This window comes from Pezoporus flaviventris, unplaced genomic scaffold (genome assembly GCF_033815535.1).
Source record: "Pezoporus flaviventris isolate CSIRO_AGI_PZ_B2104156 unplaced genomic scaffold, CSIRO_AGI_Pfla_v1 ptg000188l, whole genome shotgun sequence".
Classification (NCBI taxonomy): domain Eukaryota; kingdom Metazoa; phylum Chordata; class Aves; order Psittaciformes; family Psittacidae; genus Pezoporus; species Pezoporus flaviventris.
In genome coordinates, this window is record NW_026892736.1 from 3,265,778 (window position 1) to 3,285,682 (window position 19,905).

A 19,905-nucleotide genomic window follows, 5' to 3' on the forward strand; every position below is an offset into this window, starting at 1 on the left:
CCCCCCCGCTGTGGGGCTCACACCCGGCTCTGGGGGGGGCTGAGCCGCGCGTCCAGCGAGAGGCTGCGGGGCCGGGGCCGGGGGGGGGGGGCGGGGCTGCCCCCGCGCTGGGGCTGGGGGGAGCTCGGGGGGGGGCCCTCGAAGAGCGAGAGCCAAGGGGGGGTCCCGGGCTCCAGCATCGCCGCCACCGCGTCCTCCGATGGGTCCAGGGCTGCGGGAAGGCACCGGTCACAGCGCAGCACCGGGGGGGCCGTGGGGCGGCCCCATAGATGGGGGCACGGGACGTGCCCCATAGCCGGGCCGTGCCCTGGGGGTGGGTGGCTGGGACCTGCCCCATAGCCGGGCCGTGCTCTGGAGCCACACTCCCGTGGCTGGGACAGCCAGGATGGGACGTGGCCCCTGGGTTGTGGGGCCAGGCTGTACCCCACGGCCGGGCCCCCCTGGGGTGCTGTGGTGTCACCCCACAGCCCCTGCCTGTCAGCTGTAATGGGAGGGCAGTGCCCGGATCCCCCCCCCGGCTTTATCCAGCAGCAGTGGAGGGGGGCACCAAGAGCTGAGGGCATGGGGGGATGATGTGGGGCACGGGGGGATGCAGGAGGTGGGCAGAGGGATGCACAAGCCGTGGGGCAGGGCATGGGGCAGGTTATGGGGCAAGTTATGGGGCAGGTTATGGGGCAAGTCATGGGGCAGGTTATGGAGCAGGGCATGGGGCAGGGCATGGGGCAAGTTATGGGGCAGGTTATGGGGCAGGTTATGGAGCAGGGCATGGGGCAGGGCATGGGGCAAGTTATGGGGCAGGTTATGGAGCAGGGCATGGGGCAGGGCATGGGGCAAGTTATGGGGCAGGTTATGGGGCAGGTTATGGAGCAGGGCATGGGGCAGGGCATGGGGCAAGTTATGGGGCAGGTTATGGGGCAGGTTATGGAGCAGGGCATGGGGCAGGGCATGGGGCAAGTTATGGGGCAGGTTATGGGGCAGGTTATGGAGCAGGGCATGGGGCAGGGCATGGGGCAAGTTATGGGGCAGGTTATGGGGCAGGCTCTGGGGCAGTTTACGGTGCACTGCCCTGCACTCACCCAGCTCATGGTAGAGGGAGCCCTGGCGCGGCAGCACTGCAGGTGCCCGGCGCGGCTGCGGCACCTCGATGCGCATCAGCTCCTCACAGCACTGCTGCCAGCAGCCTGCGCAACAGAGCCCCATGGGGCATGGGCTGGGTCACACCATGGGGTGTCACTGGGGTGGGATCACGTTGGGACGGGGGTCTCAATGGGATGGGACCTCAATGGGATGGGGTCTCAATGGGATGGGGTCTCAATAGGATGGGATCTCAATGGGATGGGGTCTCAATGGGAAGGGGTCTCAATGGGATGGAGTCTCAACGGGATGGGATCACAATGGGATGGGGTCTCAATGGGATGGGATCTCAATGGGATGGGGTCTCAATGGGATGGGGTCTCAATAGGATGGGATCTCAATGGGATGGGGTCTCAATGGGAAGGGGTCTCAATGGGAAGGGGTCTCAATGGGATGGGGTCTCAATGCGATGGGGATATCTCTGGTATGGGGGTCTCAATGGGATCGGGTCTCAATGGGATGGGATCTCAATGGGATGGGGTCTCAATGGGATGGGGTCTCAATAGGATGGGATCTCAATGGGATGGGGTCTCAATGGGAAGGGGTCTCAATGGGAAGGGGTCTCAATGGGATGGGGTCTCAATGCGATGGGGATATCTCTGGTATGGGGGTCTCAATGGGATCGGGTCTCAATGGGATGGGATCTCAATGGGATGGGGATATCTCTGGTATGGGGGTCTCAATGGGATGGGGTCTCAATGGGAAGGGGTCTCAATGGGATGGGACCTCAATGGGATGGGACCTCAGTGGGATGGGACCTCAATGGGATGGGGATATCTCTGGTATGGGGGTCTCAATGGGATGGGACCTCAATGGGATGGGGTCTCAATGGGATGGGACCTCAATGGGATGGGGATATCTCTGGTATGGGGGTCTCAATGGGATGGGACCTCAATGGGATGGGGTCTCAATGGGATGGGGTCTCAATGGGATGGGGTCTCAATGGGATGGGGATATCTCTGGGATGTGGATCCTGTGTGTTGAGGTCAAGGCATGGCCAGGGCCGTGCCGGGATGGGGCTCTGCTGGCGCAGGGCTCCCAATGGGGAGCAGTGGGGTCCCGCTGGGACGGGCCCCGCTCTGCCCGGGCCCCCGTGCTCACTGATGTCATAGAAGTGCTGGCTGAAGGCCTCCATCCAGCGCTGCGCCTCGGCCGCGCTCTCGGCCACCAGCGTGTGGGTCACGTCCTCCCCCCCAAGCCGGTTGGTGACGGCCAAGGCCAGGGGCAGCCCCTGAGCCCCCCGCTCCAGCGCCCGCACCCGCGTCTCCTGCGGCACCGCCTCAGAACAGGGACACCGGGACCAAAGGGGCGCCAGGGACCCCCGGAGGGGAACCCAGGGACCCCCAGAAGAGCCCAGGGACCCCCGGAGGAACCCAGGGACCCCCAGAGACCTCCAAGGAACCCCAAGACCCCAAAGGACGCTTAAGAAACCCCAAACACCCAAAGGAATCTCAAGGAACCCCGGGGACCCCCGAGTCCTCCAAGGAACCTTCATATCTCCTAAAGCTCCCAAGGAAACCCAAAGGACGCCAAGGAACCTCAGGGACCCCCAGAGACCCCCAAGGACCCCGAGACCCCAAAGGACCCCCAATAAACCCCGAACGCCCAAAGCAATCCCAAGGAACCCCAGGGACCCTCCATCCCCCTCAATGACCCCCAAGCACCCCAAAAACCCCCCAGCCCCCCCGGCCCGCACCTTGTTGACGGCGATGATGAGCTCGGGCTCGGCGCCGCGCTGGGGCTGCCCCGGGTGCTGGTGGCAGCGCAGCTCCGTGCCCTGCAGGACGCAGAACAGGCGCCTCCCGCCCGGCTGCGCCGCGGCCCCCGCGCCCTCAGCACCGGGGGGCACCGGGGTCCTCCCAGCGCTGCTGCTCCCCACGGGGACCCCCGGGCTCCGTCCCCACCGCCCGGAGCCACCGGCACCAACCCAGCGTCCTCCTCCGTGTCCCCATCCCAAACCCATCCCCTTCCGGTCCCCATCCTCAACCTCACCCCTGCGCAGGTCCCCCCCCGTCCCCATCCCATTCTTGTCCCTGACCCCATCCCACCCCCAGCTCCCATCCCCATCCGTATCCCCGTGTCCCCATCCAACCCGTCCCCATCCCCATCCCATCCACATCTCACCCCTGTCCCCCCCCGTCCCCATCCCATTCTTGTCCCTGATCCCATCCCACCCCCAACTCCCATCCCCATCCGTATCCCCGCGTCCCCATCCCACCCGTCCCCATCCCCATCCGTGTTCCCACCCCATCCTCATCTCATCCCTGTCGCCCCCCCACCCGTCCCCATCCCCATCTCATCCCTGTCCCCCCCCCCCCCGTCCCCATCCCCACCCCATCCACATCTCACCCCTGTCCCCCTCCGTCCCCATCCCACCCGTCCCCATCCCCATCCGTGTTCCCACCCCATCCCCATCTCATCCCTGTCCCCATCCCACCCGTCTCCATCCCCACCCCATCCACATCTCACCCCTGTCCCCCTCCGTCCCCATCCCACCCGTCCCCATCCCCATCCGTGTTCCCACCCCATCCCCATCTCATCCCTGTCCCCCCCCCACCGCACCCCATCCCCACCCCGGTCCCTGTCCCCCCGCCGCTCCCCGCTCACCTCCAGCCGCAGGGTACCGCTGCTCCCGGGCCGGGCCATGCACCGGGGCTGCGCCGTGAGGCGGCAGCAGACGCTGCCGTAGAGCGGGACCAGGCACGGGCTGTCCTCTGCGGGGCACGCGTTAGCGGGGAACGGGCACCGCGCACCGGCACCCACCGGGACCCAAGGGGAAGCCCTCCGGGACAACCGGACACGGGGACATCGGCACCCAGCGGGACGCGGACACTGGGAAACCGCCGGGACCCACCAGCACCCACGGACACCCTGCCCGCACCCACCGGTGGCGCCACACTGTGCCCTGCCCTGTCACACCCTGCCATGCTGTGCTGTGCTGTGCTGTGCTGTGCAGTGCTGTGCTGTGCAGTGCTGTGCTGTGCTGTGCTGTGCAGTGCTGCGCAGTGCTGTGCTGTGCAGTGCTGTGCTGTGCAGTGCTGTGCTGTGCAGTGCTGTGCTGTGCTGTGCTGTGCAGTGCTGTGCAGTGCTGCGCTGTGCTGTGCAGTGCTGCGCAGTGCTGTGCTGTGCTCTGCCGGGCTGTGCAGTGCTGTGCAGTGCTGTGTTGTGCTGTGCAGTGCTGTGCTGTGCCCTGCCGGGCTGTGCAGTGCTATGCAGTGCTGTGCTGTGCTATGCAGTGCTGTGCAGTGCTGTGCCCTGCTGGGCTGTGCAGTGCTATGCAGTGCTGCGCTGTGCTATGCAGTGCTGTGCAGTGCTGTGCTGTGCTGTGCCCTGCCGGCCTGTGCAGTGCTGTGCTGTGCTGTGTAGTGCTGTGCTGTGCTGTGCCCTGCCGGGCTGTGCAGTGCTGTGCAGTGCTGTGCTGTGCTGTGCTGTGCCCTGCCAGGCTGTGCAGGGCTGTGCAGTGCTGTGCTGTGCTGTGCTGTGCAGTGCTGGGCTGTGCAGTGCTGGGCTGTGCAGTGCTGTGCCATGCTGGGCTGTTCTGTGCTGTGTTATGCAGTGCTGTGCTGTGCAGTGCTGTGCTGTGCAGCGCAGTGCTATACAGTGCAGTTCAATGCTGTGCAGTGTTGTGCAGTGCAGTTCAATGCTGTGCAGTGTATGCAGTTCAGTGTTGCGATGTGCAGTGCTCTGCAGTGCTCTGCAGCTGTGCTCTGCAGTGCTGTGCAGTTCAGTTCGACGCAGTGCTGTGCAGTGCAGTGCTATGCTATGTAGTGCAGTGCAGTGCTGTGCAGTTCTATGTAGTGCAGTGCGATGCAGTGCTGTGCAGTGCAGTGCTGCTCTGTGCTGCTCTGTCCCTCACCGCGCGCTCACCGTTGGAGGCGATGCTGAGGTCGTGGGTGCGGAACCCATCCTGCACCTCGGCCAGGGACAGCACCGCGTGAGCCAGGAGCTGGAACCGGGGACCCCTGCGGGGGGAGCACAGGGGTCATGCGGGGGTCCGGGGGGGTACACAGGGGGTACACAATGGGCACACAATGGGCACACAGGGGGTACACAGGGGGCACACAGGGGCACACAGGGGGCACACAGGGGCACACAGGGGCACACAGGGGGCACACAGGGGCACACAGGGGGCACACAGGGGGCACACAATGGGCACACAGGGGCACACAGGGGCACACAGGGGCACACAATGGGCACACAGGGGCACACAATGGGCACACAGGGGGCACACAGGGGGCACACAGGGGGCACACAATGGGCACACAGGGGCACACAGGGGCACACAGGGGCACACAGGGGGCACACAGGGGCACACAGGGGGCACACAGGGGGCACACAGGGGCACACAATGGGCACACAGGGGGCACACAGGGGGCACACAGGGGGCACACAATGGGCACACAGGGGCACACAGGGGGCACACAGGGGCACACAGGGGCACACAGGGGCACACAGGGGGCACACAATGGGCACACAGGGGGCACACAGGGGCACACAATGGGCACACAGGGGCACACAGGGGGCACACAGGGGCACACAGGGGCACACAGGGGGCACACAGGGGGCACACAGGGGCACACAGGGGGCACACAGGGGCACACAGGGGCACACAGGGGCACACAATGGGCACACAGGGGCACACAATGGGCACACAATGGGCACACAGGGGCACACAGGGGGCACACAGGGGGCACACAGGGGCACACAATGGGCACACAGGGGCACACAGGGGGCACACAATGGGCACACAGGGGGCACACAGGGGGCACACAGGGGGCACACAGGGGGCACACAGGGGCACACAATGGGCACACAGGGGCACACAGGGGGCACACAATGGGCACACAGGGGGCACACAGGGGGCACACAATGGGCACACAGGGGGCACACAGGGGCACACAGGGGGCACACAGGGGGCACACAGGGGGCACACAGGGGCACACAGGGGGCACACAATGGGCACACAGGGGCACACAGGGGCACACAGGGGGCACACAGGGGCACACAGGGGCACACAGGGGGCACACAGGGGCACACAGGGGGCACACAGGGGCACACAGGGGGCACACAGGGGCACACAGGGGCACACAATGGGCACACAATGGGCACACAGGGGGCACACAGGGGCACACAGGGGGCACACAGGGGCACACAATGGGCACACAATGGGCACACAGGGGGCACACAGGGGCACACAGGGGGCACACAGGGGCACACAGGGGCACACAATGGGCACACAGGGGCACACAATGGGCACACAATGGGCACACAGGGGCACACAGGGGCACACAGGGGCACACAATGGGCACACAATGGGCACACAGGGGCACACAGGGGGCACACAGGGGCACACAGGGGCACACAATGGGCACACAGGGGCACACAGGGGCACACAATGGGCACACAATGGGCACACAGGGGCACACAATGGGCACACAGGGGCACACAATGGGCACACAGGGGGCACACAGGGGCACACAGGGGCACACAATGGGCACACAATGGGCACACAGGGGCACACAGGGGCACACAGGGGGCACACAGGGGCACACAATGGGCACACAATGGGCACACAATGGGCACACAATGGGCACACAGGGGGCACACAGGGGGCACACAATGGGCACACAATGGGCACACAATGGGCACACAATGGGCACACAGGGGCACACAGGGGCACACAGGTGGCACACAATGGGCACACAGGGGCACACAGGGGGCACACAGGGGCACACAATGGGCACACAGGGGCACACAGGGGGCACACAGGGGCACACAATGGGCACACAGGGGCACACAGGGGGCACACAGGGGCACACAGGGGCACACAGGGGCACACAGGGGGCACACAGGGGCACACAATGGGCACACAGGGGCACACAATGGGCACACAGGGGCACACAATGGGCACACAGGGGCACACAGGGGCACACAGGGGGCACAGAGGGGGCACACAGGGGGCACACAGGGGGCACAGGGGGCACACAGGGGGCACACAGGGGTGGGGGCGGTCCGGGGGGGTCTCCCAGGGCTCAGGTACTCACGGGGCGCCGTGGGGCAGTAGCGGGGCCGCGCCCCCGTCGCCGTCGCCCCCCTCCAAGTGCCCGCGCAGGCGGCGCCCGGCCGAGCGGCCCAGGGAGGTGCTGAGCCGCGTGGCCAGGCTGCGGGGGGGGCACCCCCCCAGCGCCGCCCCGTACAGCTCCAAGCGCAGCTCGAAGTCAGGGCCCGCGTCCGGGCTGCGGCAACAGCGACACGGGGAGCCGGTGAGCACAGGGAGCCATGGACACAGCATGGACACACCGGGACCCATGGACACACAGGGACCCATGGACACAGCATGGACACACCGGGACCCATGGACACACCGGGACCCATGGACACAGCATGGACACACCGGGACCCATGGACACACCGGGACCCATGGACACAGCATGGACACACAGGGACCCATGGACACACAGGGACCCATGGACACACAGGAACCCATGGACACAGCATGGACACACCGGGACCCATGGACACACAGGGACCCATGGACACAGCATGGACACAGCATGGACACACCGGGACCCATGGACACACAGGAACCCATGGACACACCATGGACACACAGGGACCCATGGACACAGCATGGACACAGCATGGACACACCAGGACCCATGGACACACAGGAACCCATGGACACAGCATGGACACACCGGGACCCATGGACACACAGGAACCCATGGACACAGCATGGACACACAGGGCCCATGGACACAGCATGGACACACCAGGACCTATGGACACAGCATGGACACAGCATGGACACACAGGGACCCATGGACACACTGGGACCCATGGACACACTGGGACCCATGGACACACAGGAACCCATGGACACACAGGGAGCCATGGACACAGCATGGACACACAGGGACCCATGGACACAGCATGGACACACAGGAACCCATGGACACACAGGGAGCCGGTGAGCACAGGGACCCATGGACACACAGGGACCCCACAGACATCCCCATAGACACACAGGGAGCCGGTGAGCACAGGGAGCCCATGGACACACAGGGACCGCATGGACATCCCCATGGACACACAGGGAGCCCGGTGAGCACAGGGAGCCCATGGACACACAGGGACGCATGGACACACAGAGACCCCAGTGACCCCCAGGGACACACAAGGACCCCAGGGACCCCCCAAGACCCCCAGGACATCCCCAGGGACATCCCCAGGGACCCCCATCATGCCCCACCAACCACGCAGGGACACCCAAGGTCACCCCCCAGCCACAGCATGGGGGGCACTGGGGGGGCAGGGAACCCCCATGGGTAGCAGGGGGGACTGAGCAGGGGAAAGGCAGCAGACCCCATGGGGGGGATAAAGGGAAGGGTCAGGGGAACCCCATGTTGGGAAAGGGAAGGGCAGGGGACCCCCAGGAGGGGCAGTGGATCCCATGGGGAGGAAAGGGACCCCTAAGGAGAAGACGGGGGGGCAGAGGACCCCTGGGGGGGGATATAAGGAGAGGGCAGGGGACGCACCAAAGGGTCAGACAGGGGGGACTGGGGACCCCCATGGGGGGAAAGGAGAGGGGAGGGGACCCCCAAGGGGAGGTGAGGGAGAACAGGGCACCCCTGGGGGACATAAAGGGGGGAGCAGACCCCACATGGGTGGGCACGGGGGGCATAGAACCCCCCGGGGAGAGAAAAGGGGAGGGCAGGGGCCCCCTAAGGGGATGCAGGGGGTGCTGGGGACCCTCATGGTGGGACGGGGGGGACTGGGGACTCCTGGGGTGGATCGGAGGGGGTCAATGGGTGTGGGGTCCCCCCCGTGCCCCCCACTCACAAGAGGACGGCGCCCTCGAAGCAGATGTCGGTGAGGGTCCGGTCCACCAGCACCAGGGGGGTGTCCTGGATCTCGGCCCCCAGCTGCAGGAGGCAGAACACGGCGCAGCGGTGCAGCTCTGGGGGGGCACCGGGCTCAGCGGGGGCCGGGGGGGCCGCGCTGCTCCCCTGCCCCCCCCCCACTCACCTCCCTTGTTCCCGAAGTATTCCGTGTCCTTCCACATCAGCGGGATGCGCAGGTCTGGGGGGGGGGGGGGGGGGGGAATGGGGGTGCTGAGGGGGGCTCTGACCCCCAGAGCCTCCATGGCGGGGGGGGGGTGGTGCAAGAGACACCCGGGGTGGGATAAGAGGGGCAGGGGACCTCAAGGGACAGGCAGGGGACCCCAAAAGGATGCAGGGGGAGGAATGGGGACCCTCAGAAGGAGGGGGCAGGAGCCGAGTGCCCCGGTTTGGGGATGGGGGCCTGGGGGGATCCCCCGTACCCGAGAGGCAGACGGTGCCGCGGCACGGGACGCGCTCATCCGAGGGGCCGGTGGCTGAGGGGCTGTGGGGAGAGCAGGAGCTGGGATGGGGTGTTCCTATCCCGGTGTGTGTCCCCATCCCAGTGTCCCCCCTTCCCAGTGTCCCTCCCTATTCCCCCTGTCCTTGTCCTCTTCCTAGTGTCCCCATCCTCGTGTCCCCATCCCAGTGCCCCCCCTATCCTGGTCTCCATATTCCTGTCCACTCTATCCTGGTGGGTGTGTGTCCATATCCCATTCCCCCTGCCCATATCCTGGTCCCCTCCATATCCCATTGCCCCCGCTATTCCTGTTCCCCCCATCCCAGTGTGTACCCCTCCATCCCACTCCCCACATCTCAGTCCCTCTTATATCCCATTTTCCCCATTATTCCTGTCCCCTTCATCCCGCTGTGTGTTTCCCTATCCCATTTCCCCCTATATCTTGGTCCCCCCATCCTGGTCCCCATATCCCCATCCTGGGAGCCATTCCCTGCCATATCTCTACCCCATCCCTCTGCCCCCATTCCCACTGTCCCCATCCCATCCCATTCCCGCTGTCCCCATCCTATCCCGTTCCCACTCCCACTGCCCCCATTCCCATTGTCCCTATCCCATCCCATTCCCTCTGCCCCCATTCCCTCTGCCCCCGTTCCCGCTGTCCCCATCCCATTCCCTCTGCCCCCGTTCCCGCTGTCCCCATCCCATCCCTTCCCATTCCCGCTGTCCCCATCCCATTCCCACTCCCTCTGCCCCCGTTCCCGCTGTCCCCATCCCATTCCCTCTGCCCCCGTTCCCGCTGTCCCCATCCCATCCCTTCCCATTCCCGCTGTCCCCATCCCATTCCCACTCCCTCTGCCCCCATTCCCGCTGTCCCCATCCCGTTCCCACTCCCTCTGCCCCCGTTCCCGCTGTCCCCATCCCATCCCTTCCCATTCCCGCTGTCCCCATCCCATTCCCACTCCCTCTGCCCCCGTTCCCGCTGTCCCCATCCCATTCCCTCTGCCCCCGTTCCCGCTGTCCCCATCCCATCCCTTCCCATTCCCGCTGTCCCCATCCCATTCCCACTCCCTCTGCCCCCATTCCCGCTGTCCCCATCCCGTTCCCACTCCCTCTGCCCCCATTCCCGCTGTCCCCATCCCATCCATTCCCATTCCCGCTGTCCCCATCCCGTTCCCGTCCCGTCCCCATCCCGCGGGCCTCACGCGGGCCTCAGCTGCGCCTGTTTCCTGCGCTGGAGCTCGGCGCTGAGCGCCAGGACGCGGCTGGAGCTGAGCAGGAGGCTCTTGGCCGCTCCCAGCGCCTGCTCGGGCCGGCTGCAGGCGCCCAGGAGCCGCCGCGCCCCGTCCCGAAGCCGCAGCTCCCGCTCCAGGCGCCGCCGCGACTCCGCGTCCTGAGGGACAGAGCCAGGGAGAGAGGCAGAGAGCGGGGGGAGACAGCGGCAGAGACAGGGATTGGGACCGGGAGTGGGGCAGAGACAGCGGCAGAGACCGGGAATGGGACCGGGAGAGACCGGGAATGGGACAGGGACAGAGACAGGGATTGGGACCGGGAGTGGGGCAGGGACAGAGACCGGGAATGGGACCGGGAGTGGGACAGAGACAGCGACAGAGACCGGGAATGGGACCGGGAGTGGGGCGGAGACAGGGACAGAGACCGGGAATGGGACCGGGAGAGACCCGGAATGGGACCGGGAGTGGGGCGGAGACAGGGACAGAGACCGGGAATGGGACCGGGAGAGACCCGGAATGGGACAGGGACAGAGACAGGGATTGGGACCGGGAGAGACCGGGAGTGGGATAGAGACAGCGACAGAGACCGGGATTGGGACCGGGAGTGGGGCGGAGACAGGGACAGAGACCGGGACTGGGGCAGAGACAGGGACAGAGACCGGGAATGGGATAGAGACAGCGACAGAGACCGGGACCTGGGACCGGGAGAGACCGGGAATGGGACCGGGAACGGGATAGAGACAGCGACAGAGACCGGGATTGGGACCGGGAGTGGGGCGGAGACAGGGACAGAGACCGGGACTGGGGCAGAGACAGGGACAGAGACCGGGAACGGGATAGAGACAGCGACAGAGACCGGGAGCGGCAGAGACCGGGAGAGAGACCGGGAGAGAGCGGGACGGAGACAGAGACAGAGACCGGGAATGGCAGAGAGATGGACAGACACCGGGAGAGAGACCGCGATAGAGCGGGACGGAGATAAGGACGGAGACCGGGAGCAGCAGAGACCGGGAGAGGGACCGGGACAGAGCGGGATGGAGACAGGGACAGAGACCGGGAACGGCAGAGACCGGAACTGGAACCGGGAGAGACCGGGAATGGGATAGAGACAGCAGCAGAGACCGGGAGCGGCAGAGACCGAGATAGAGCGGGATGGAGACAGGGACAGAGACGGGGAACGGCAGAGACCGGGACAGAGACCGGGACAGAGCGGGACAGAGGCCGGGAATGGCAGAGAGACGGACAGAGACCGGGAGAGAGTCCGGGAACAGGACAGAGACGGGGATAGAGGCAGGGACCGCCCCGTCCCGCAGCCGCAGCTCCGGTTCCAGCCGCCGCCGCGACTCCACATGCTGCGGGATAGAGACCGGGATAGGGACAGAAACAGGTACAGGAAGAGGGATAGAGATAGGGACAGAGACAGGGATGGGAGAGGGCTAGAGACCGAGAGAGAAACAAGGATAGAGACCGGGAGAGAGACGGGTACCACCGCACCTCCGCCTCCTGTGGGACAGGGATAGAGACAGAGATGGGACAGAGAGGGATAGAGACGGGGATAGGACAGGGACCACTGCGCATCCACGTCCTGCGGGACATCGCGACAGGGAGAGCGGGCACCGAGATGGGACAGGGCAGGGGACAAGGATGGCAGCGGAACTGGCACAGGACAGTGGAATGGGCACCGGGATGGGATACTGGGATGGATGGGGAACACTGGGATGGGGACACCGGGTGCCCCATGGATGGGCCACGCAGCCCACAGAGACACAACGGCTCCACTGATGTGCCACATGCCCCACAGGGGAGTCACCTCCCCAGAGACACCACGTACCCCACGGGGGAACCATGCACCCCACGGCTGTGCTGCGAGCCCCATAGAGGCTTCCTGTGCCCCACAGAGGAACCACGTGCCCCACAGATACGGCGTGTACCCCACGAGGCAACCATGTGCCTCACAGATACCCAGGTGCCCTACGGGCACATCACGCACCCCACAGACGCCCCACGGATGTGCCACGCACCCCACAAGAACTCCACAGAGGAGCCATGTGCCCCGCAGACACATCATGCACCCCACGGCGGAACAACATGCCCCACGGATACACCGTGAACACCACAGATGTGTCCCGTGCCCCATAGATACACCCTGTGCCCCACAGGGACCCCCCACCCCACATATTTACCACATGCCCCCAAACCCCCCAATTCCCCCCTCCCTTTATCCAGCCCCACAACTCACCACCAGCACCAGCCTGAGCCCCCCTTGTGCTGCCTGCACCCCCTTTGTGCCCCCTCCACCCCCTTTGTGCCCCCTCCACCCCCCTTGTCCTGTCTGCACCCCCTTTTGCTCCCCACACCCCACTTTCTTCCTGCACCCCCCTTATGCTCCCTACACTCCCCTTGTCCTGTCTGCACCCCCTTTTGCTCCCCGCACCCCACTTTCTTCCTGCACCCCCCTTATGCCCCCTGCACCCCCCATAGAGTAACATCACCAATTGTTACCAATACCCCACCAACAGGAGTTTATGGGGCGGGGGTGTGTGTGTGTGTGAATCAGAACCCTCCCCATCCCATGGGATGTGCTATGGGGGGATGCTCCCCATAGACAGTGGGGGGAAGACCCATTCCATGGGACCCCCCAGGACCCCTCTGGACCCCCGGACCCCGGGTTTCCCGACGTCCGGGGGTCCAGGGGGATCCTGGTGGGGTCCTGAAAGTGGGATGAGGGATAAAGGGGGGGGGAATTCCTACCTGGAGGCTCATGGCCATCTGCCGGATATAAAGCATGTTGAGGTCCTCCAGGATCTGCAGCTTCTCCCGCATCGGGAAGCGCGGCCCCCTCCCCTCTCCCTCCATCGGGATCCCCCCGTTTAGTCTGGGGGGGGCTGGATCCCACATTCACCCCCCAATTCCCAAGGGACGATCCAGTGCTTGTCGGGAATGGGATTTGGGGCAAACCTCCCCCCCACACACAAGGAGCTATAGGGAGGAAAAAGGCTCTTTTGTCACCTCTGGAATGGGGACAGGGCACCCCCCCCCCCCAGAGCCGCCTCCTCCCGGGAACAACCGGGAACAACCGGGAACAACCGGGCACTGTGCGGGAAAGGGCAGCGGGGGCGGGATGGGAATGGGGGGGATAAGGGGGGGATGGAGGGGGATAAAGGGGGACGACGATAAGGGGGGGGCTGGGAAGAGGGGACAAGGGGATGGGGGGGAGCAGGGTCAGGATGGGGACAGGAATGGGGGTGCAGGGGTAGGAGAAGGATGCAGGGATGGAGCTCAGGGGAGAGGGGATTGGGTGCAGGGTTTGGGGTGGAGGGGACTGGATGGGTGCAGGGGTGGGATAAGGGGTGCCCCGTTTAGGGTGCTGGGGATGGGGTGCAGAGGGGATAAGGGGTGCTGGGGTCCGGGTGCAGGGTCAGGATGGGTGCAAGGGATGGGGATAGAGATAGAAGATGGGGTACAGGAGACAAAGGAGGGTGAAGGGACAGGAGAAGGGGTGCAGGGGTGGAATAAGGGGTGCCAGGGATGGGGACAGGAGTTGGGTGCAGGGATTGAAGAAGGGGTGTAGGGAATGGGATAAGGGGTGCTGAGGTTGGGGTGCGGGGACAAGGTCTGGGTTGGGGTGCAGGGAGGACATAATGGTGCTGGGATCAGGGTGCAGGGTCAGGAGAAGGGGTGCAGGAGTTGGGGAGCAGGGGACAAGATGCGCAGGGATAGGAGTTTGGGTGCAGGGTTTGGGGTGCAGGGATGGGATAAGGGGTGCTGAGATGGGGTGCAGGAGCTGAGGTGCAGGATGGGTGCAGGCACAGGAGTTCTGGGCTTCAGGTGCAGGGGGGACTAAAGGGTGCTGGGGTGGGGGTACATGGTCAAGAGAGGGTGCAGGGGTTGGGTGCAGGGTTTGGGGTGCAGGGGACTGGATGGGGTGCGGGGATGTGATAGAGGGTGCTGAGGTTGGGGTGCGGGGGACAATATGGGGTGGGGGGGTAGGAGAAGTGGTGCAGGGCAGTGGGACAAGGTTTAAGGTGCAGGGAAGGCGTAAAGGGTGCTGGGATCACGGTGTAGGGTCAGGATAGGGTGCAGGGCTTTGGGTGCAAGGGGGGATAAGGGGTGCTGTGTTGGGATGAAGGGTCAGGATGGGTGCAGGGGATAGGATGCAGGAGTTGGGGTGCAAAGAACAAGATGGAGTGCAGGGATGAGATGGGGTGCAGAAGTTGGGGTGCAGGGGACAAGGTTTGGGGTGCAGGGAAGGGATGAGGGGTGCCGGGATCAAGGTGCAGGGTTCAGGGTCAGAATGGGGTGCTGGGCTGGGATGCATGGGGGATAAGGGGTGCTGGGGACAAGATGGGGCACAGGGCCCGCAGGCCAGGGTGGAGAAGGGGTGCAGGAGTTGGGGTGCAGGGTTTGAGGTGCGTGTGATGGGTGCAGGGGCTAGGATTGGGTGCAAGAGGGGAATAAGGGGTGCAGAAAGTGGGGTGCAGGGGATGGGAAACAGGAGAAAGTGTGCGGGAGATGGGGGGCAGGGTCAGGATGGGTGCCGGGGACAGGACAGGCGGCAGGGCATGGGACGGGGTGCAGGGTACAGGGGGAGAAGGGGCGCTGGGGTTGGGGTGCAGGGTTTGGGATGCGGGGGGGGGATAAGGGGTGCTGGGGCTGGAGAATGGGGAGAGGGCAGGGTGCTGGGTCGGGGTGCGGGGTTTGGGGTGCAGGAGGTGAGGAGCAGGGGGCGGGACAAGGGCTGCGGGGCTGAGCAAGGTTCGGGGTGCGGGAGGGGGACGGGGGCTGAATGAGGGGCTCAGGGACACGGGGGCAGCGATCGCGGTGCGGGTTCGGGCTCAGGACGGGCCGGGGGGGGGGGGAGCCGGGACCGAGCCGGGGCCGAAGCACCGAGGGGTGCGTGGGGTCCCAGTCCCGGTCCCGATCCGGGTCCCGTCTCCCCCCCTCCCCCCCCGCCGCCCCGGTGCTCGCAGCCCCCCCCCCCCGCTCCCGGTACCTTCCGCCGCTCGCGCTCCAGCTCCGCCGCGCGCACAGGAAGGCGGCGCGCGACCGCCCCCGGACCGCCCCCCCCCGCCGTTCCCGTCCCTCCCCTCCCGGCACCGGCCCCGCCCGCGGCACCGGGACAGAGAGAGAGCGAGGCCCCCCCGGGAGCAGCCGGACCCACGAATGCACGGGGGCCGCCGTCACCTCCGTGCGCTGCTCGTACCGGGGGCACCGGGAGCCCGCAGAGAGCAGCGGGACCCCCCCAAGGCGCACCCAGGCACCCCCTCAGTATGCACCAGGACCCCCCCAGATGCGCTGTCGTGTCCCGTCCCGTGTCGTCGTTCGTCCGTCCGTCCCCCCCCCTCCCCCTCCGGTTGGACCGGGACCTCCCTCCCATGTGCAGCCGGTACCGGGTGAACCGGGACGCCCAAAGTGCACCGCCCCCCCCCCCAACCCATCACCACCATGTGCAGCCGGTACTGGGAGCACTGGACCCCCCTCAATATGCACCAGAACCCCCCCCCGGATACACTGGGACCCCCGGCGCCTCGTGCCGACCACGTGCCCGGTGCAAGAGGGTCCCCCTCCCCGGCACATCCCGGTCCTGGACACTCCCAGACCCCCCCAACCCCGGCCCCGGGCTCCCCCCGTGCCCCCCCCTTTCCCCCCCACCCCCGTGTCCCGTCCCTGCCTTGCCGCCCTGGCTCGGTGCCGGTGCCGGGGGCGAAGGCAAGAACCGGGTGGTGCAGCGGGAAACACCGGCTGGGCCGGAGGCGGCGGCGCGACGGGCAGGGCGAGTGCGGCCGGTGCCGGGGGGACGGGGCAGGGGCACCGGGGTGGGTGTTGGTGCCGTGCCGGTAGCGGTGCCGGTACCGTACCTGCGGGGGGTCGGTCACTGTCAGCCCCGTGCGCTCGTCCTGGCAGAGCATGGTGCCGGTACCGGGGGTCCCACCCGATGGCTCCTTGACTCTGAGGCCAGAGTGAGCCGGGACACGGCGGGAGGCATCGGGAGCATCGGAGCTGGCACCGGGTGGTGCGGGCAGGACAATGGCCCGAGTCAGTGCGGGAGCAGCTGCCGGGACACAAGGGGGGTTGTTGTGTGTCCATGTGTGGTGTGTCCGTGTCTGGTGTGTCCGTGTGTGGTGTGTCCATGTATTGTTGTGTGTCCATGTGTTGTTGTGTGTCCATGTGTTGTGTGTCCATGTGTTGTTGTGTGTCCATGTGTGGTGTGTCCATGTCTGGTGTGTCCGTGTGTGGTGTGTCCATGTATTGTTGTGTGTCCATGTGTTGTTGTGTGTCCATGTGTTGTGTGTCCATGTGTTGTTGTGTGTCCATGTGCTGTGTGTCCATGTGTTGTGTGTCCGTGTGTGGTGTGTCCATGTATTGTTGTGTGTCCATGTGTTGCTGTGTGTCCATGTGTTGTGTGTCCATGTGTTGTTGTGTGTCCATGTGCTGTGTGTCCATGTGTTGTGTGTCCGTGTGTGGTGTGTCCATGTGTTGTTGTGTGTCCATGTATTGTTGTGTGTCCATGTGTTGCTGTGTGTCCATGTGTTGTGTGTCCATGTGTGGTGTGTCCATGTGTTGTTGTGTGTCCATGTGCTGTGTGTCCATGTGCTGTGTGTCCATGTGTTGTGTGTCCGTGTGTGGTGTGTCCGTGTGTGGTGTGTCCGTGTGTGGTGTGTCCATATGTTCTGTGTCTATGTGTTGTGTGTCCGTGTGTGGTGTGTCCATGTGTTGTTGTGTGTCCATGTGTTGTTGTGTGTCCATGTGTTGTGTGTCCATGTGTTGTTGTGTGTCCATGTGCTGTGTGTCCATGTGTTGTGTGTCCGTGTGTGGTGTGTCCGTGTGTGGTGTGTCCATATGTTCTGTGTCTATGTGTTGTGTGTGCACGCGTGTGTGCACAGAGGACAGGACCCACGTGTGTGTGTGTGTGCGCGTTAACCCGTGTGCAAGGAGCCGGCACTGATCTGCTGCGGGGCCGTGCTCGTACACGGTGTGTCCCGCCCGGGCGCGCGCACGGTGTGCACCGGCATCGCGCCCTTGCACGCGCACACACACGCGCGTCTCTATGGGGGCGCTGCCCGGGCCCTCTGTCCCTCGGATCCTGTTTCCGCCCCGACAGAGCTCCCCGTTGCTCACTTGCCCACTTCAAAGATGGCGGTCCGGCGCCTCCCCTGTACTGCAACAACTCCATCTCCGGGCGGAAGTGGTCCGTCCGCAATCGGTTCCCCCAGCCGCGGGACAGCGGCAGCGGCAGCGGCGGATGAGCAAGGCCTGGCGGCGGGGCAGGATGGAGGCCGGCGGGCACGGTGAGGGCCGGGGGGGGGGGGGGGGGGGGCGCCGCGGGCCGGCGGTGGCGGGTCCCGGGGCGGAGCTGACCCCTGTGCCCCCCGCAGGCGCCGGGGCGGAGGCCGAGGCGGGCGGCGGGCATGGCTCCCATAGGAAGAAGCACAAGAAGCACAAGAAGAAGCACAAGAAGAAACACCACCATGAGGCGGCGGGGCCGAGTCCCCCCGCGCCGCCCCTGCCCAAGCCGCAGCTCAAGCTCAAGATCAAGCTGGGGGGGCAGATCCTGGGCACCAAGAGGTGAGGGGGGGCCCGGCCGGGCGCAGCTCCCACCCCGCGGCCCGGCCCGGCCTCACCGTGTGTGTGTCGTTCCCACCCCCGCAGCGTCCCCACGTTCACGGTGGTGCCCGAGGCGCCGCGCTCGCCCTCGCCGCTGATGGTGGTGGATGAGGACGAGGAGCCCGCGGAAGGGGTGCCCATCGAGCAGTACCGGGCCTGGCTGGGTGAGCCCCGGGGGCAGCGGGGAGGGGAAGGGGGAGTTGGCTGGGTTGGATGCAGGGAGGGTGCTGGGTGCCCTCCCCTCCCCGGTGACCCCATCCCGGCGCAGATGAGGACAGCAACCTGGAGCCCTCGCCCCTGCCGGAGCTGGACCCCGAGAGCTGCTTCCCTGCGCGCGAGGAGGAGGAGGAGGAGGAGGAGCGCTGGCTCGATGCCCTGGAGAAGGGCGAGCTGGACGACAACGGGGAGCTCAAGAAGGAGGTGGATGAGTCCCTGCTGACGGCTCGGCAGGTACCGAGGGGCTCAGTGTGGCTGTGGGGCTGGTCACTGGGGTGAGATGTGGAGCCCCAGAAGGGGTGTGGGGCTGTGGCCTGGCGATGACAGCGCCCTCCTGCCCTGCAGAAAGCGCTCCTGCACAAGCAGCAGAGCCAGCCGCTGCTGGAGTTGCCCATGGGCTACAAGGCGAAGGAGCTGACGGAGGAGATGCTGGTGAAGCGGGAGGAGCGGGCGCGGAAGCGGCGCCTGCAGGCCGCCAAGAAGGCGGAGGAGAACAAGAACCAGACCATCGAGCGCCTCACCAAGACCAGCAAGGCCAAGGTGAAGACGCTGCGGGAGCGCCGGGCACGGCCGGCACCGTGCCCCGTCGTGCACTACCGCAACGCTGCCGACCGCATCACCGTGTCCTTCCCGGTGGGGATGGCGCTGCCGCTGCTGCCGGCATCGGTGCCTGCCGTGCCGCCAGTCCCGGTGCTCTGCAGCGTCGCCGGCTGCGGCAATGTGAAGCGGTACTCGTGCTCGCGCTCCGGGCGCCCGCTCTGCAGCCTCGCCTGCTACCGCCGCAACCTCCAGCTCATGGACGCCGCGGCTTAGCCCGGTGCTGGCGGCAGTGGAGGCACCGGCGCCTCCGCTATGGACATGGGGAGCAATGGGGTGGGGTGGGGGTGCCGGGGCGGGTCCCGCGGAGCTCATTAAAGGTTGGTGGTGAAGGAGCCGTGTGTGGACCCACCGGGATGGGGGCAGGGATGGATCCCCCTCCTCACCGGAGCGCTCTGGGGCTCCCGGCTTTCCCCCATATCCTTAACGGGGCAGCTCCCCCACAGCCGGAGCGCGGTGGTACAGCCCGGCCCCTCCCCCGGGACACAATGGGGCAGCCCGGCCTCCCCCGTTCCTGCGCAGTGGTACCGCCCGCTCCCTCTGCCCCACCGCCCCCGTTATGGTACAGCCCTCCCGGGCGGGGCACCGGCGAGGGCTCTGCGGTGCCTCCCATTGGCTGGGGTCCCGCCAGGCAGATATCGGCGTTGCTGATTGGTTGGAAGCTGCGCCAATCACTAGCTTGCGTCGCGCATTGGTAGGGCTCTCCCGAAGGACCTCCTAGCGGGCGGGCTTGTTGGCGAGCCCCGGGGCTGCGCTCCTATTGGCCAGCTCGGTTGTCAGTTAC

The 19,905-nt window shown here is 66.1% G+C and overlaps 2 protein-coding genes across 2 annotated transcripts; one reads left to right on the top strand and one right to left on the bottom strand.

Annotated features, from left to right (window-relative positions):
• Positions 1 to 17: 17 nt before the first annotated feature.
• RTKN (rhotekin) lies at positions 18 to 13,810 on the bottom strand. Its single transcript, XM_061441066.1, has 12 exons — positions 13,455 to 13,810; positions 10,677 to 10,864; positions 9,458 to 9,519; positions 9,163 to 9,216; positions 8,977 to 9,094; positions 7,179 to 7,370; positions 5,002 to 5,096; positions 3,742 to 3,848; positions 2,831 to 2,911; positions 2,236 to 2,401; positions 1,077 to 1,181; positions 18 to 211 (listed from the first exon to the last, which is right to left on the bottom strand). The coding sequence occupies exons 1-12, from the start codon at positions 13,599 to 13,601 to the stop codon at positions 18 to 20; spliced, it is 1,509 nt and encodes a 502-aa protein (XP_061297050.1). The 5' UTR covers positions 13,602 to 13,810.
• A 4,077-nt stretch (positions 13,811 to 17,887) lies between these two features.
• Positions 17,888 to 19,354, top strand: INO80B (INO80 complex subunit B). Its single transcript, XM_061441028.1, has 5 exons — positions 17,888 to 17,992; positions 18,080 to 18,269; positions 18,354 to 18,472; positions 18,577 to 18,758; positions 18,870 to 19,354. Exons 1-5 carry the CDS (start codon positions 17,947 to 17,949, stop codon positions 19,335 to 19,337), a joined length of 1,005 nt encoding a protein of 334 aa, XP_061297012.1. The 5' UTR covers positions 17,888 to 17,946; the 3' UTR covers positions 19,338 to 19,354.
• The last annotated feature ends 551 nt before the right edge of the window (positions 19,355 to 19,905 follow it).